General features: G+C 34.3%; 1 protein-coding gene across 1 annotated transcript; it reads right to left on the reverse strand.

Annotated features, from left to right (window-relative positions):
• Nucleotides 1-318: 318 nt before the first annotated feature.
• Nucleotides 319-18,348, reverse strand: LOC116123051 (polyadenylate-binding protein 7-like; the record flags this gene model as incomplete). Its single annotated transcript, XM_031408842.1, has 8 exons — nucleotides 319-447; nucleotides 540-680; nucleotides 1,161-1,237; nucleotides 1,337-1,423; nucleotides 2,002-2,098; nucleotides 17,611-17,699; nucleotides 17,819-18,063; nucleotides 18,149-18,348. Coding segments are annotated over 8 exons (1,065 nt in total), but the record flags the coding sequence as incomplete, so codon positions are not given.
• Nucleotides 18,349-19,454: the final 1,106 nt, after the last annotated feature.

The raw sequence follows: 19,454 nt of genomic DNA on the forward strand, positions 1-19,454 counted from the left end.
TTCTTGCTACCCAGTTCAGCCTAATCACTTCCAGTTTTCAGCCACTGTTTTTCATCATCTCCAGTCGTCAGAATGAAAACAAACACTACCAACAAAAATCCCTTAGCCTCTATCACTGGGCCCATGAAAGACTAGTCCCAACCGGACACAGACTCGAGCCCGATTGGGTCCAGTCCCTGCCCACTTTTAGATTTATACAACTAATGAAGAAAGATTCTAATTTTAGAAATTTTTAAGTGTTATTTGTTGAATTAGAAATTATGAAGTGCCCTCTTCTTCCATGACTAGAAGAGCTTCTTCTACTTGCCACTTGTGAAGCTAAAAATTATGTTCTAAGACTCGAGCAGCTTCTTCCACTTTTGAAGCTAATAATTCCAGAGACTCTAACAGAACAACAAGCTTGAAATTATCAATCTCTAGAAGCATTCCTATTATCTTCGAAGAATCCTTTATAATAAAATAATGATTCTATAATAGAAAAAATAAATTACTTTGAGAAAATAAAGATATAACAAATGATCGTTTAATGCTATTTATACCTTGATTTTCTTCACAAGTGGTAAGAGTCTTTCCCCTAGGATATCCTTTCTTTTATTGGGTGAAGCTGCACCAAGCAAACTACTTATATCTTCCGATAAGCGCGATTCATTTGTGATCAGCTTGGCTAAGTGAGTATTCCTCTACAACATCCATAATTAATAGCACATTTTATAAGGAATAAAATAGCATATTAATAATACAAGCAACACAACGTTATATTCATATAATGAAATTAAATAATTAATATCTGTAATGGACCATATAAACTATTGTGCATTAATGGCAATACTAGATAATTACCACCATTTCTGTTTATGTTCATCCTTCTAGTAGATCTAGGAACCCGCAAAATCAAGGTTTAGTCTCATTAAAAAATATAAAGCCAAGTGTTATATATATATATTACCATTGGAAGTGGACGAAGAGGAGGTTGATTGTGGCTCGTCAATGGAGCAAATCAATTAGGTGATCTCTATCCGGTGAAGTTTGGGGGTTGGGGTTGGTAAACTTGTACTGGTGGTAGTGGTGGAAACGGTAATCAACCGTGATAAAGCTGATTGTTAAATCTAGTAAAAGAGATGATCAGAGGGAGGTCCTAACATTCGTTGCCTTGCATATACTTGTTGCAAATATGTTTTTCTTTCCTCTTTACTTTGAGCCTTTGCCACATACGATGTCTTTCCATGGAATATAGATCCTACAAACAAAGTCAAGATCACATTAATGTAAATGAAAAAAAATAATAATAATAATGAAGAAAATAACAATAAAAAACATCAATAGTATATGAACATACCATTAAGTGTGTTAATGGCTTTGAATATGATGGCTTCTTCAGGGTTCGAGAAAGATATGAATCCAAAGCCTCTGCTGATTCCTTTATCTGTTCGCATAATTTTAGCAGAAGTGATAGTCCCACAATGACTAAAATATGCTTTCAGTTGCATATCATCAACATTATCATGGACGTTTTAGCAATATAGATTCAAACCCTGCATTTATTGGCAAATATATATAAAGCATGTTAATAAAGATCATTAGAGATGTCTTTGTAATTAACACTGACTTAGTCTTAGTTAGTTGAGCTATTATTCAAAGTGTAAATATTCAAATATATTTGAATTGGTCCTAGGATATTACTTAGTCTTAGGATATCTTATTTCAATATTGTATATATACGAAGCTTATCAATGAAGAAATGTGCCATTTTATTTCAACATTCTTCTTTATTATGGTATTAGTGCTAACTAATCCAATTCCTCAACTGATTTTTTTTTTTTTTTTTTTTTTTTTATAGTTTTCTGCCATTTTCTTACTGCCTAATTCAGCCTAATCACTTTCAATTTTTAGCAACTATTTTTCATTGTCTCCAGCCATCAGATTGACAACAAACACTACCAGCAGCAATCCCTCAGCCTCTACCACCATTCACAACACCAATAACTCCCACAAAACACTCACTAGCATCAACGTTGCAACTCAAGTTCCTCTCAAACTTACAAACAACAACTACATCTCCTGGAAGGTACAGTTCCACACTCTCTTCATCGGTTATGACCTTCTCGGTTATATCGATGGTTCAAAATCATGTCCAACAGCCACCACCACCCAAAATGACACCACCACACCAAATCTAGACTATACTATCCAGATTTGACAAGACCAACTGATTCTTAATGCCATCATCAGCACTCTATCTCCAACTTTAATTCCATTTGTTGCTCAATCCAAAACCTTTGGGAAGCCTAGACAATCCTAGCTAATACATATACAAAGCCCTCTGATGGACGTATTAGGCAAGTAAAAAGCCAATTCAAGAAGTTTATCAAGGGACCACACAGTGTCATCGAATTTCTTCAAACTGTCAAAGCTTGTGTAGATGAACTCGTTCTCCTTAGAGCTTCAGTTGACACTAAATATCTCATGAAGAAAATTCTAAACGGCCTCAGTGATGATTACAAGGAGTTGGTGTGAGCCATGCAGGCCAGAGATACTCCCATTGCCTTTGGCGAACTCCATGAGAAATTACTCAATTTTGAGGCATCCCTTCAAGAAACAAAACATGAGCCATATTATTTCCCAACTACAGCCAATCTGACAAGTCGTACCTCTGTAGGCTAGAACTTGTCGCCCCACTCAAGTAACAACACCATGGGCTAGCGCCCGTCACCTAATTCATGTAACAACACCACGGGCTGGCGCTTGTCGCCTAACTTTGCCACTCACCCCCCCATGTCGACAAACGCTAGGCCAAATTCAACTCCAAGAGATCATCCTCCCTGTTGTCCATATCTTGGTCTTTGTCAAATTTGCAAGACTCGGGGTCACACTACAAAGAGATGTCCATCTTTCCGCTTAGTACCGATTCAATCGTCCAACAACTCCAATTTGTCCACTACCACCACACAATCATGGCAACCACAAACTCAGTTTGTTGCCAATCTTACCAATACTCCATCGTGGCTCTTAGACAATGGTGCTTCTCACCATGTCACTTCTGACTTGAGCAACCTATCACTTCATGCACCATACACCGACACTGACGACATCATGATTGGAGATGGCTCAAGTCTTTCTATCACTCATACTGGTTTAAATTCTCTTCAAACTCCTTAAACAACTTTTACCTTAAATAATGTTCTTTGTGTACCAAGCATGAAAACGAATTTGATATCAATCTCTTAATTTTACTACAACTCAAATAATGTTTCAATTAAATTCTTACCATCTTCGTTTTTTGTGATGGAACTTCACACCGAGACAACGTAGTTGAAGGGACACACTAAAGATGGTTTATATGAGTGGTCAGTATCCACACCTTTGCTTGCTTTTTCCAGTATTAAAACCATCTCATCTGAGTGGTATCATAGATTAGGACATCCTTCTTTTCCAATTTTAAAGTATATTGTTTCCAGCTATCACTTAAGTTTATCTTCTTCCATGTCATCTGAATTTTCATGTAACGCATGTCATTGCAATAAAAGTAATAAATTATCATTTTCCCAATCTACTCTTGTCTCCCCTCAACCACTTGAAATCATTTCTCTAATGTCTGGACTTCCCCAATGATTTCACATGATGGATTTAAATACTATGTCATTTTATTGACAATTTCACTAAGTATATATGGCTTTATCCTCTCAAACACAGATCTTAAGTCAAAGATATATTCATCATATTTAAATCCATAGTGGAAAAACACTTCAACAAAAACATCATTACACTTTACTCTAATAATGGTGGAGAATATATCGCTCTTGCCACTAATGGTATATCTCATCTAACTACTCCACCTCACACACTCGAGCACAATGGTTTTTCTGAACTACGTCATCTCTTCATTGTTGAAACCGGTCTCACTTTTCTCTTTCATGTTTCTCTCCCTCTAATATATTGATCTCACGCCTTTACCACTACCGTTTATCTCATCAATCACATGCCTACTTCCACACTAAATCTCTCCTCTCCTTATGAAAGATATTTTCACAATACTCTAAGTTATTCCAAACTACGAGTCTTTGGTTGTCTATGTTACCCTTGGCTTAGACCCTATACCTCTCACAAACTAGATCTCGTTCTACACCGTGTGTCTTTCTTGGGTATTCCTTAACCCAAAGTGCTTATTTATGTCTAGATCTATTAACTTCTAAAATCTATGTGTCATGGCATGTTAAGTTCATTGAGTCAATTTTTCCCTTCACATCTCTCTCTAGTCAATTCTCTCGTCCTCAAGCTAGTACCATTACCACTTGGATTCCCCCACCAATTAAAATTTCTTCTACTACCGTGATATCACCACTCACTACACCATCTGAAGTTGAAGCTTCCTGGTCGCCCCATTGTGATTTTCCATCCATAACCACCTTGGCCGGCTCTTCACCTACTACAACCTCTATTCATACTCAACCTACTTCCAATGAGCCAACACCAACCCATAACCCACCAATGCCCCAACCACCTCCTACTCAGTCTATGACCACCCGAGCTAGAAATAACATTCATAAACCAATTCAAAAGTTAAATCTCAATACATAACTCTCCCCATCCAATGACTTAGATCCAACCACTGTGACCCATGCACTCAAATATCCAAAATGGCATCAGGTCATGTCTGAAGAATATGATGTTCTTAATTCCAATGAAACCTAAGAGCTAGTGCCTCCTAACTCTCGTCACAATGTTATTGGTTGTAAGTGGATTTTTTGAACTAAGCGTAATTCTAATGGTTCCATTGACAAGTTTAAAGCTCACTTAGTTGCAAAAGGCTTTCATCAACATCCAGGAGTTGACTATCATGACACCTTTAGTCTTGTGGTCAAACCCACCACTGTTTGTGTTTTTCTTACACTTGCTGTGAGTCGTGGGTGGTCTCTCCAACAACTAGATGTCAACAATGTCTTCCTCCAAAGGCATCTCTCAAAAGTTGTATATATGTCTCAACCACTAGGTTGTATTGATCCAGATCATCCTTCCTATGTTTGTCAACTTTGGAAAGCCATTTATGGGCTCAAGCAAGCTCTTCGCGCTTGGTATCATGAACTTTACACATTTCTTATTGAATATGGTTTCAAGATTTCTCATGCTGATACATCCTTTTTTGTTCTTAACATTGACGGCCACATCATCATGTGTCTCCTCGTTTATGCTGATGACTTAATTATCACTGGAGACAATGATGAGTTAGTCAATCAATTTGTGGCTCTTCTTGCTCACCGGTTTTCTCTCGAGGATCTTGGGTTGCTAACCTATTTCTTGGGTGTGGAAGTTGTTCCAAATAAGCATGGCTTGCTTCTTTCTCAACGATGTTACATCTTGGATATTCTAGCTCAAACACATATGAGAAATACAAAATCCGTTCTCACGCTTGTGCTGTAACACCCCACTTGAAATACGTAGCCACTATTTAAGGTATGGCCTAAAGGGTTACTGAATTACCCCTAAATGAGCTTGTAGCTTATTCATGTTGTTTGGTTGGCCCTTGGTTGAGTTTATGTTTTGGGTTGATTGAGTGTTTACCCTGGAATTGATCAAGACTTAGTGGATTTTAAAGTTGCAGTCTTCGCCGGGGCGAAGAATAGTCTTTGTCGCGGCGATGTTTGCTCCGTGTTTGGCGATGTCGGTTCTGGAATGTTTCACCGGGGCGACGGGAAGTTCTTCGCCGCGGCGACGAGACGGCAGAAAAGTTTCTTGAGGTTTCTAGAGAATTCTCCATAGAGATAAAATGACCATTCTACCCCTAATTAGCAGGAAAAGTGGGGAGTAAAATGCAAGGAAATTTCATGGAGAATAGTGTAAAATGGGGGTCAGTTTGTAAAGAATTAAAGGATAGAGGTGGAAATTTCAAGAAAGAGTAAGGGCAAAATGGGAAAGAGTGTTTATTATATGAGCTAATAAGGGTTGAGTTCTCAAAACCCATTCATTTCACCCATTTCCACCGCCTCTTCATCTCCCATTTTCTCTTAATTCCTCACTCAATCTTCCAAGGGATTTTTGAGAGTTTTGAGTTGGGATTTGACAAAGATTTGATTCTAAGCAAGAAGAGGTAAGAATCTCTACTCTAGATATGAGTTTTATTTATGTAAGTGTTAAGTTCTTACTAAGTTTATGCTTAGAAAATGAGGGAAAACTAAGGTCCAACAAGAGTAGAGAGTTTTAGTGGAGACTACTCAAGTATGAGGTGAGTAAATCCAACTCAAGCTAAAGCTTAAGAAATTCTTAAGTAGAGATTTATTTATGCATGTATATATGATGCTTGTTGAGAAATTAAGTAGAGATATATGTCTACTTGTTGATAAATTGAGTTGAGAAGAGTATTTATGTTATGTTTGTTGAGTATTTCCTTTATGGGAAGTGTTAATGTGTGATGAGTTTGAGACGAAGTTGGAGGAGATTGAGTAGATATTTTAGGAGTGTTCTTCTATTATAGGAACCATGTCTATAGTAGGGAGTTTCCTCCCATTTTGGATGGTTAAAAAGAGAAGGAGAGTTGTAGTTAGAGAAGAGTTTTTTTTGTATGCACATGAGTTGCTTGATGAAATGCCTAAATGAAAACATGTTACCAAACTGCCCTGTCACAGCCGTGACTTTCTCAGTGATTTTTGGGCATTTTACGGATTGAACTGGGTTGAGACCAAAACATCAAAGTTGTAGCCCTATTTTTAAACTTTAAAAAACCTTAGCAATCCGATGTGTATAACGCAAGTTATGCCCTTTTTAGTGTGACCTGTGCAGAATGACGATTTTGGAACAACATTACATTTGGCATTTCAAAAGTGCATTAATGAGTATGAACCATCCATATGCATTAATTGTGCATTGAGAAGTAGCTTAAGAAAGAATAGAGAATGTTGAGCATGAGCTACATTATGAGTACTAGCTTAAGAGTAGAGAATTTTGAGTATAAGCTATACTATGAGTAATAGTTTGAGTGAGAAAGAGTAGAGAATGTTGAGAATAGCAACTCTTAAGAGTAAAGAGAATGAGAACACTCTGATAGTAGAGAGAAAGAGAGATTGAGCACTAAAAGAGAGAAAAGTGCTACATAAGAGAATAGAGTAAGTTGTGTGATGGGGAACCTGTGAGTGACGAGTAGAGTCACGAGAGTGGGTGCTTTGTGATCCCCAGCCGTGCCTCCAGTAAGATGGGGCCGTGACATTCAGAGAGAGAGAGAATACACTCACATGGCCAAAGGTTCCGAATCCATGCATGACTAAATCCGATCGGTAGCGAAATGAGCGGAAGTCATGTAGAGTGGTAGCGCCCAGCCGTGCCTCCGGTCAGATGAGGTCGTGACATTCCAATGAGTAAGAATGAGAAAGAAAAGAAATAGAAAGAATAGAGATGAGAAAAGCTAAGAGTTAAGCTATATCATGAGTACTAGCTTGAGAAAGAGATGAGTAAACATGAGAAAGAATAAGAGAGAGATAAGAGCATACAGTAGGCTATGCGATGGGGAACCCGTGAGTAATGGGTAGAGTATTTCCGCATGTACGCCGCATTGAGAGAGCGGCATGAGTATGAGATAGAGAAGTGGTGTAGCCTGTGAGAGTGCATGCGGATGAGGGTTATACCCGAGTACCCGAGAGAGAGATTATACACTCACATGGCCAAGGGTTCCGAATCCATGCATAACCGAGTCCGATCGGCTAAAATAAGGAGAAGTCACGTAGAGCGGGAGTGAGTCCCGACCGTGCCTCCGGTAAGATGAGGTCGTGACTACTAAAGAGAGTTAACAGAAAAGAATTATGAGAAAGAGAAACGGAAATGAGAATGAGATAATAGAGAGAATTAAAGAATGAGAAAGCTTGAGAAAGCTTGAGAAAGCTTAAGAAAGAATGAGATAGAATGAGAGAGTTTGAGCTAGTAAGAATAGAGAGTAGAAGAAAGAAACATGCAATTCTTTTGTATTAGTTGCATGTACATCTCATACATGCATGCACCATGATTTCTTCCATGGTTAGTGAGAGTATGACGAGAATAAGAGAGAGAACCATGATTTTTCCTTCATGGTAAGTATGATGAGAACAAGAGAGAACCATGATTTTCCTTCATGGTGAGTAAGAATAATAGAAGAATTAGAATAAAGAGAAAGAAAGAATAAAAAGGGCAGAACAGAGTTAAAGGAGAATAAAAGTATTAAAAAGAAAGAGAAAAACAATGAGAATTAGAAATAGAAGAACGGTAGAGTAAGGAAAGAACCAAAGAGCGAGTTGCGGGGACGGGTAGTAGAGGATTTACTTACTGAGCATTGTTGTGCTCACCCCGTTGTTCTTCTCTGTTTTGCAGGAAATAGGAGCAGCGGCCAGATGGACGTCGAGGAGCGAAGAGTATTGGCACCACTGTCCACCAACTATGATATTTTGTATTAAGTAGAAAGTTTTTAATACATATCCTTTTGTATTTGTAAAGAATTATATTTTATGAGTAAAGGAAATTTTGAGCCCACTATTTTTCATATGCTATGTATATCTATAATTTATATAGTATGTATTATAAGAATAGTATTAGAGAGCAGGTGTTACATGTGCCGACTAGTCCTTCTCTCATGCTAAACTCTGGTTCTTCCTTGTTTGATCTTACTGAGTAAGTCTCCAATATCTTTTACTTACACGGCCTAACATTGCCTTTGTGGTTAATAAGCTCTCTCAATACATGCACCGGCCAACAACTAAACATTGGGTCTTTGTCAAACGTCTCTCACATATCTTTGTGGTACGATGAATGACGGCTTACAACTTTATCATGATTCAACTTCGCCATTACATGCCTTTTCTAATTCTGATTGGGCCGACAATAAGGATGACTTCTCCTCTATAAGTGCTTACATGGTGTATCTTAGACGAACTCCAATTTCATGGAGTTTTAAGAAGCAATGCATTGTTGCTCGCTCATCCATTGAAGCTAAGTAGCATTCAGTTGCTTCCACTACTGTTAAGCTTAATTAGGTATGTTATCTTTTGAATGATCTTGGTGTTAAGCTTGCTCATTGTCCGGTGATTTATTGTGATAATATTGGGACGACTCAAATTCGTTCAAATCCTGTGTTTCATTCGCGTATGAAGCATGTCACAATTGATTTTCATTTCATTTGGGATCAGGTCCAGAATGGATCACTTTGTCTAGCGCATGTCTTTTCCGAGGATCAACTTGCAGATGCCCTTACCAAGCCTCTTCCAAGGGCTCAATTTTTATCTCTCAAGTTTAAGATTGGACTCTTTTCTCGAGCTCCATCTTGAGGGGGCATAATAGAGATCATTAGAGATCTCTTTGTGAGTAACACTAACTTAGTCTTAGTTAGTTGAGTTATCATTCAAAGTGTAAATATTCAAATATATATAAATTAGTCCTAGGATATTATTTGACTTAGTCTTAGGATATCTTATCTCAATGTTGTATATATACGAAGCTTATCAATGAAGAAAGTGTGTCATTTCATTTCAACCTTCTTCTCTCTTACATACATCCATAAGAAAGTGATGATTGAATCATTTTCATTACCTTTTGGGAACGCTTTTTAAACATTTGGATGAACTTGTATCGTTCCATACGTGTTTTGACAAACTTGAGGAGGCGGAAAGAAATCCTGCTGACGACAAAAGAAAAATCATCCATGCGTTGAACGATTACAAGAAACTTGATCTTACCAAAGAAGAACTTGAATTCGATAAAGTAATTACCCTATATATGTGTGTGTGTGTGTGTGTGTGTGTGTGTGTGTGTGTGTTAAACTGTAGGTCTATTATGGATATCATATCTGGTTAATAGATATTGGATATGGCCCAAATAAGATTGAGGTCTAGACTAAGAGCTTCAGACATTTCGAGTTTGGGTTTGATAGTCTAGGCCCATTTTAGCCCTTTAGTCAAAATATCTAATCTGCCCACCACATTAACAAAATAAATTTATATTATTCGATTTTCAATGATTTTGATTGGATTATTAGAAATTCATTCAAATAAGGAAAATAACTTTTATTTTAAGAATGTATTTTCATATAATATTACATTAAAGACAACAACATATGTAAGTTAAAGAATCAACTAATATATCATTAAAGCTTGGTGTTCGCTTTTATAAATGGGAAGTATACTTCTTTAGTCTCCATCTTTTATCGTAGATAGGGGTATAATAATATTTAAAAAAAAAATATTAACAATGGTTCATATTTATACTCAAGAACTTTACAAAGTATTTACAAATATGTTCATTATTTTGCTCAAGATTTGAAATATTTTAATATCTTTTATTTGTATAAAGTTATAAGTTCTAAAAACATTTAAGAAACTAATATAAACATCTTATTTGATTAAGGGGGTGTTTGTTTGAGCTTATGAAAATTAGCTTATAAGCAACAAGAAATTAGCTTATAAGCATTTGAAATTTTAAGCAATTACGTATTTATTAAATACTTATAAATGATGATAAGTAGTTAACTTGTTTGATAAATGTGGTTTATAAATATATTTTATTATAAATGACTAAAAAGGGTACTACATTAAACATGTATACTATAGAATTTTAAAATTAAATAAGGATAATATGGTAATATACTGGTCAAACCAGTTTATAAACAGAGTGCATATAAGCAAAAAAAAAAAAAAAAGTACCTCCCCCCCCCCCCCCCCCCCCCCCCAACTTATTTTTTTTTTTACTTATAAGTTCAACTTATAAGCTCAAAAAAGTTATAACAAAACATGTCAGTTTAATTTTAGAGCTTATAAGCTAGTTTGACCAGCTTAGAGCATCTCCAAATGACTCTTTATACTACACAACTCTTTATTATAAAGAGTCTATCCATAAAAACAAGAGTTCAATATGCTCTTATCTTTAAAATATAAATTAGAGAGTGAATTTGCTCTCCACATTTAGAAAATTAAATGTCACTCCTATCCTAATTTTAATTAATAAACTACAGGTTCCTATATATTTTATTTAATTATTTCTCTTCCATTAAGTCTCTTTTAAAAAATAAAGAGCATTTTCATTAAATTTAAAAAGTCTATTGGATTTGAATAAAAATTGTGTTCTTATATTTAAAATAATAAAGATGCTCTATATTTATAAGAAAGATGCCCTTTAAAATAAAGAGTACCATTAGAGATGCTCTTATAAGCTTAGACAAACATCCCTAAGTTCTAATAATTTATTGGTTGTATAATCAATTTTTCATTTAAAAATAAATTTATAACTATTTCCAAAATATTAAACTTATATAAGAAATTTAAGAATTCTCCAAAATAGTATAATATATATATAATAATAATAATATAATAATAAATAATATATATATATATAGTGTTCGGGTCAGTTTACACCCACCTCGACTGATCTTTAAACGAAACTATTCCACAACAACTCACCGTCGTGATATATTATATATATATATATATATATAATATATATATATATATATAATTATATATATATATATAAGTGTTCGAGTCAGCTCACACCTACCTCGACTGATCTTTAACGAAACTATTCCACAACAACTCACCGTCGTGATTTCTAAAGTAAGTCATTAGCAAACATACTATCTTTGTGCCTAGTGGAGAATCAAACTGGGAATAGTAATTATATTTGCTTTGGGTCTAAAAGGATATGATATATAAAAATTAATTAATGTTGTAAAGTAAATATCATGTAATTTTAATGATTTTTTATTTATTTGTGAACTTATAAATTCTGAATACCTAAAATTCTTTTAATTTGTATTAAAACCGTAAATATAAAGCTTTCAATACAAAAAAGAAGAATGATTTTTGTTTTTTACAATTACCTTAACCTAAAAAGAAAGTGGTGGAGAATAATGTCCTTTCCCATTTACAAGTCATAAAATTGTAAAGACAAAACAATTGAACATATTATAAAATTATGGTTAAACTTACACGTATAGAATGAGATGTGACAAGTAATGTTTGAAAATGTTACAAATGTATAGCTGTAGTCAAAATAATCGACTAATAACATCAAATCATAGACCAGCAAAACTTGACTACCATCTATTAACTTTTATAAATTCATGCTCATTAACTCCTAAATTAGTCAAATGCGACACCTATATGACAATGGGTGACAAAATTACAATTTTTTCCCTGAAATTTGGCTTGACCCTTTAGTCTTATTGATTTTTTTAGTAACATTTTGGTCCTTGTCATTTAGGGGTGCAGCCGAGCGAGAAGCTCACGCTCAACTTGGGTCGAACTATCGAGCCGAGCTTGAGCTTGAGTAGTTCATATATTACACAAGCCAAGTATTGAGCCTATAAGTACTCAACTCTCAAGTTCGTGAGCTTAAAAGGGCTTGCATAAATATATCTCAATTTCACCACATGCCTTAACCCCTAAGTCCCAAATCCCATTCACCAGACAAAACAAAACACCCTAATTTCTCTTATGCTATATAGCTCAACCACGCTAACTCCTAACTCAATTGTGCCTCGCCACGCCCATATATGACAATGGGTCATAGAGAGAAAATAATAATTTTGTCCCTGAAATTTGGCTTAAGACATTGTAGTCTTATAGGATTTTTTTGTAAAGTTTTGGTCCCTGTCATTAGGGGTGTTCAAAAGAACCAGTTGGAACCAAAATCGACGGGTACCCTGGGTTTGGTTCCGGTTCCTACCCAGAACCAATTGTCAATGGGTAGGTTCCAGTTCCAAATTTTTGGAATTGTTACTGTGCGGTTCTGGTTCCGATAGTTAGGAATCAGAACCGGAACCAGGAACCAAGAACTGAGACTAATATAAAATAAAATAAAATATTAGGGGGTTTAATAAAAACTTTTATAGAAAAAGTAATGTGAATACATTTATATTTATATTTCAGAACATTTAAAGTAAGTTGGTTTGACTTTTGAGAATCTACCTTTACAAAATAATGGAGTTTGTAATTTTGAATTTATAATTTGTAATTTTATTTTTGTTAACAAGTGCCAGGTGGGGAGGTATTTGTAAGTTTTTAAGGGTTTTTTTACCATTTTAAAAACTTTTGGGGGATCATAAATTTTAGAGGGTACCCGGAACCGGAACTGGAACTGTTGTTGCAGGTTCTGGTTCTGGGTACCTAGGAAGTGGAACCGTCGGTTCTGGTTCTGGTTCCAAATCTCAAGAAACTGTCGGTTCCGGTTCCTTCAAAAAGTGTAGGGTACCCGGAACCGAACACTCCTACCTGTCATAGTGTCATTAGCAAACTTTAGGGGCGAAAGGGTTACTAAAATATTTTACAAGATTAAAGGTACTAAAGACAAATCTTAGGGATTAAATTGTCATTATTCCCGCCACTGGGAGATGAACAGTATAAAGTGAAGGGAGAGTTTGGGCCTGCTGAGGGACTCAGGGTCCGGGACGGTGATGATGTGAAATGTTCTCACGCGTTGAGGAGCTTGGGAGGTTAGTACTCATTAGAAGACAAAGTTGTTGATGTCAGTGGGTCCCATGTGGGGCTTTTAAGTGATGTATGTTGACCGTCGATCTCTCAGCCACGCGCAGATCTAACGGGATAAGTTAATAGTCAAACAACTATATTGATAGGTCTCTTTGACCACACCGGAAACATGCTTTTTTTAAAAACTAATTTCCTAACTTTGACTGGCCTGTCACTTCGATCGAGGCGCTCTTCGTTGAATATCGAGGTGTCCTACAAAATTACCATTCTAGACATCAACCCTTCCCCAATTTTCCTTCTCGCCCATCTCTTGAGAATGACCAAACGGACCTCCTTAAAAGTTAAAATCCCGTTGCCCTTTTTGAATATTCCAAATTGTTGAAGCTTGATTTTGGATGCCAACTACTCGCATGTACAAAGTACTAAAATAGTCTTAGAAATTATACGTGATGGATCCATGAGATTTAAATATGGAACTGAGACTATGTATGCTACAAAAACATAAATAATAGACTAAAAAGAGAGGTTTTTATTTAAAGTAAATCATACATCCACTATTATTTTATTATTCTCTGGTTATTTCTGTGATATTGTCTGTAACGCATACAAAGATGGAGAAATAATGAAGCTCAAATCTATATCTAGCTCTCATATGTCTAGCCCTCTTTTCGGGAAGAAAATTGTCAATTTATACATCTTTGATATTAATGTAATGAGTGTTTTGTAAGTTGTCTTGACACATAGAAGACTCTCGTCCATTCATTTTTTGAAATGAGATAAGATTGGTATGAATATCTTTGAGACGGTATTAGCTTGATAACTAGTATAAAAAGATATTTATTGAACTGACATAAATGTGGCTTTTTAAGCAAAGCACAAATTAATTATGATTAATATACTAATTATTCAAAAAAAAAAATCTTTAATTAAACGTGGAAATAATTTTTAAAAGAGAAACGGGCAGTCCGTGCCCGTGGTGGTAAGTAAAACAGGGAGAAAGGGAAATGGCAAGGGGGAGTAATAAAAAGAGGGAGGTGGAGGGTAAAATGGTAAAGTGGGAAAGTGTAAAAGGCAATTCTGTTGTGGATAAAATTGTAATTATGATTAATTAATTGAATCCGGGTTATGGTTGGTTTGACCACTGCTGAATGGGCTCCATTTCTCCTCTTCTCTCTGTCTAATATTCTTTCATCTTTTGTTTACTTTTTCTCTCTCTCTCTGTCTCTCAAAAACTCAAAAAAAAATTAAAATAAAAAATCTCTCTCATTCACTTCTCATCTTTGACTTGTTTAAAGCTATTTTTTCTTCTCATCTAATCAAATACCACAAGTTTTTGGTTTCAGTTTCGCCGTTTAGTGTTCCTTTTTATCGCCTCAGTTATTAGACTTTGTAGTTTTGACCAAACTGAGAGGCGGGAAAGAAATCCTGCTGACGACCAAAGAAAAAATCATCCATGCGTTGAACGATTACAAGAAACTTGATCTTACCAAAGAAGAACTTGAATTCGATAAAGTAATTACCCTATATATGTGTGTGTGTGTGTGTTGTGTGTGTGTTGTGTGTGGTGTGTTAAACTGTAGGTTATTATGGATCATATCTGGTTATAGAGATATGGATATGGCCCAAATAAGATTGAGGTCTAGACTAAGAGCTTCAGACATTTCGAGTTTGGGTTTGATAGTCTAGGCCCATTTTAGCCTTTAGTCAAAATATCTAATCTGCCCACACATTCACAAATTTATATTATTCGATTTTCAATGTTTGATTGGTGGATATTAGAAATTCATTCAAATAAGGAAAATAACTTTATTTTAAGAATGATTTTCATATAATATTACATTAAAGACCACAACATTGTAAGTTAAAAGAATCAATAATATATCTATAAAGCTTGGTGTTCGCTTTTAAAAGGGAGTATACTTCTTAGTCTCCATCTTTTATCGTAGATAGGGGTATAATAATATTTAAAAAAAAAATATAACAATGGTTCATATTTATACTCAAGAACTTTACAAGTATTTAAAAATATGTTCATTATTTTGCTCAAGATTTGAAATATTTTAATATCTTATTTGTATAAAGTTATAAGTTCTAAAAACTTAAGAAACTAATATAAACATCATTTGATTAAGGGGGTGTTTGTTTGAGTTATGAAATTAGCAAAGAACAAGAAATTAGGATTATAAGCATTTGAAATTTTAAGCAATTACGTATTTGTTAAAATACTTATAAATGATTGATAAGTAGTTAACTTGTTTGAAAATGTGGTTTATAAATATATTTATATTTAAAATGACTAAAAGGGTACTACATTAAAAAAATGATACTATAGAATTTTAAAATTAAAAAGGATAAATGGTAATATACTTGGTCAAACCGTTTATAAACAGAGTGCATATAAGAAAACAAAAAAAAAAAAAAAAGTCCCTCCACCCCCCCCCCCCCCCCCCCCCCCCCCCCCCCCCCCCCCCCCCCCCCCCCCCCCCCCCCCCCCCCCCCCCAACTTTTTTTTTTTTTATAAGTTCAACTTATAAGCTCAAAAAAGTTATAAACAAACATGTCAGTTTAATTTTAGAGCTTATAAGCTAGTTTGACCAGCTTAGAGCATCTCCAAATGACTCTTTATACTACACAAACTTTTATTATAAAGAGTCTATCCATAAAAAACAAGAGTTCAATATGCTCTTATCTTTAAAATATAAATTAGAGAGTGAATTGGCTCTCCACATTTAGAAAATTAAATGTCACTCTTATCCTAATTTTAATTAATAAACTACAGGTTCCTATATATTTTATTATTAATTTTCTCTTCCATTAAGTCTCTTTTTAAAAAATAAAGAGCATTTTCATTAAATTTAAAAAGTCTATTGGATTTGAATAAAAATTGTGTTCTTATATTTAAAAATTAATAAAGATGCTCTATATTATAAGAAAGATGCCCTTTAAAATAAAAGAGTACCATTAGAGATGCTCTTATAAGCTTAGACAAACATCCCCTAAGTTCTATAATTTATTGGTTGTATAATCAATTTTTCATTTAAACAATAAATTATAACTATTTTCCAAAATATTAAACTTATATAAGAAATTGATAAGAATTCTCCAAAATAGTAATATATAATAATAATAATAATAATAATATAATAATAATAATATATATTATATTAAGTGTCGGGTCAGTTTACACCACCCTGACTGATCTTTAAACGAAACTATTCACAACAACTCACCGTCGTGATTATATATATATATTAATATATATATATATATATATTATTATATAATTATATAATATATAAGTGTTGAGTCAGCTCACACCTACCCGATGATCTTTAAACGAAACTATTCCACAACAACTCACCGTCGTGATTTCTAAAGTAAGTCATTAGCAAACTACTATCTTTGTGCCTAGTGGAGAATCAAACTTGGGAATAGTAATTATATTTGCTTTGGGTCTAAAAGGATATATATATAAAAATTAATTAATGTTGTAAAGTAGAAATATCATGTAATTTTAATGATTTTTATTTATTTGTGAACTTATAAATTCTGAATAACCTAAAATTCTTTTAATTTGTATTAATAACCGTAAAAATAAAGCTTTCAATACAAAAAAGAGAATGATTTTTGTTTTTACAATTATACGCTTAACCTAAAAAGAAGTGGTGGAGAATAATGTCATTTCCCATTTACAAGTAAAAATTGTAAAGACAAAACAATTGAACATATTATAAAATTATGGTTAAACTTACACGTATAGAATGAGATGTGACAAGAATGTTTGAAAATGTTACAAACGTATAGCTGTAGTCAAAATAATCGACTATAACATCAAATCATAGACCGGCAAAACTTGACTACCATCTATTAACTTTTATAAATTCATGCTCGTAACTCCTAAATTAGTCAAATGCGACACCTATATGACAATGGGTCACAAAATTACAATTTTATCCTGAAATTTGGCATAACCCTTTAGTCTTAATGATTTTTTAGTAACATTTTGGTCCTTGTCATTTAGGGGTGCAGTCGAGCGAGCAACTCACGCCAACTTGGGTCGAATTGTCAAGCTGAGCTTGAGCTCTAGCAATTCATAAATTACACAAGCCAAGTATTGAGCCTATAAGTACTCAACTCTCAAGTTCGGAGTTTAAGAAAGTGATGATTGAATCATTTTCATTACCTTTCGGGAACGCTCTTTAAATTGAAGGCGTAAGATTTGTCTACGTTCAACCTTCTTTTGTGCCCTTGCAACATATAAAACCTTCGAGCCTGCATGGCATTATGAATTAAGTGTGAGAAATATATAGTAGGCAAAGGCAATAGTTGTTAAAAGAAGTATTATGTATTGGTTTATGAAGGGAACACTAATTTAGGGAACACTAATTTACCAATTTGTTTTCCATGCATACACTCTTTTGCTCTCATGGCATCTTCTGCAATTTCAAAATTAACAAATCCGAAACCTCTCGACACCCCATTTACATCTTTTGTGATAACAAGGCTGGTTATCTTTCCGAATTCGGAAAATTTCTCTGCTAGAACTTCCTCACTTATGTCATCTTCCAAATTTTTTACATATAAATTAGTGAACGATGTATCTCGATCATTTCTTCTGACCAAGTGAGCAACATAACTGCAAGGAAATACTTTAACGTTAGGTAAAAAAATATGTTTGAGGAAGAACAATCCAAATTTTTTATTAATAATTTTGCACTTACAGTTCTTTCCCTTCAATTGTAATGCCATTAAGCTTTTCAATGGCATTCTTTGCAGATTCTTCTTCAGCATATTGTACAAAACCGTATCCCTTACTGTCTCCCGCTTCAGATACGGCCACTTTACATGACAGTATAGTTCCATGCTCAATAAAAATTTCATGTAATTTCAAATTATTTATTGAACTAGCCAGGTTCTGCCAATTACATTGTTATTCAGTTAATATCATATAGTGAAATTCAAGAACAAAAGGCCGAAAACAAATAGGTTAAATAGACAAAAGTACTATGTATACCTTAACAAATAGGTTGCCAATTCCACTATTTCTGACTTCAGAATTGGGCATTGACCACATGACTCTCATCGATTTACCATTCACCACTTTGTAGTTAAAAGTGTTAATGGCCTCGGTGGCTAATAAAAAGATTGCCAATAACCAATAAGAGTTAGGTAAATAAATTGATAACATTCCACTTCAATAGTAAGTGGTTCAATAGATATATAGAACAAACCATTAAAGAAATAGCTTCTGGTTTCAGTTAGCCCTCACTGAAACAAAATTCTGCTCCGTCACTGACAAAACCTCCTATCTATATGACTATATATAATAACCATGCAATGCTAGATTAATTAAAGAGAGGTTAGTTAATATTAAGAAAATAATATTTCATGCACATACGTACCACTCTCAAGGGTGTTATAATTGACGTAGCCATAGCAGAGCGATAGTTTTTTAAGGGCGTCCTTGCAAAGAACAGCAGTGTGAAACTCAGGGATGCTCGAGAAGGTTTCGATGAGTTTTTCTTCAGTCACGCTAGAATCAAGATCCCCAACGTAGAGTGAAAAAAGGGTTGCCGTGCTTGTAATTGGTTGGTCTGACATTCTTCAAGAGTTGAAAGAGAAATAGAAAGTAGGGAAGATAATTGTAAGAAAGAGTGTAAATTTATAGGAAAAGAATTATGTATGTATGAATTGGTATTGTTTTAGAATTGTAATTTTAGTTTAAGAAGAATTTTAAGGGCGCCAAAACATCTTAATCCTTTACAAATTACAAGTGTGTGTAAATTTTGTTTAGTTAGTTTAGTTTGGACAAGGATTCTTATCTTTAAGAGTTCAACAGTTTTTCGATTAGAATTCTAATTTTAATAATTAACCGCAAATAAAGTCAAATCCTAAATTACTATAATTTATCAACATAAATACAATACCCCATTTTCATAATCTAAAGAGCATTGTTGTTTATTAGGATTACTTTAAAATTTTAAAAGAATTTGTATTAAAAGCATCTTTAATAAAACCTTTCCAAAA

The sequence above is a fragment of the Pistacia vera genome, unplaced genomic scaffold (assembly GCF_008641045.1).
Source record: "Pistacia vera cultivar Batoury unplaced genomic scaffold, PisVer_v2 Contig14, whole genome shotgun sequence".
In the NCBI taxonomy this organism is placed as follows: Eukaryota; Viridiplantae; Streptophyta; class Magnoliopsida; order Sapindales; family Anacardiaceae; genus Pistacia; species Pistacia vera.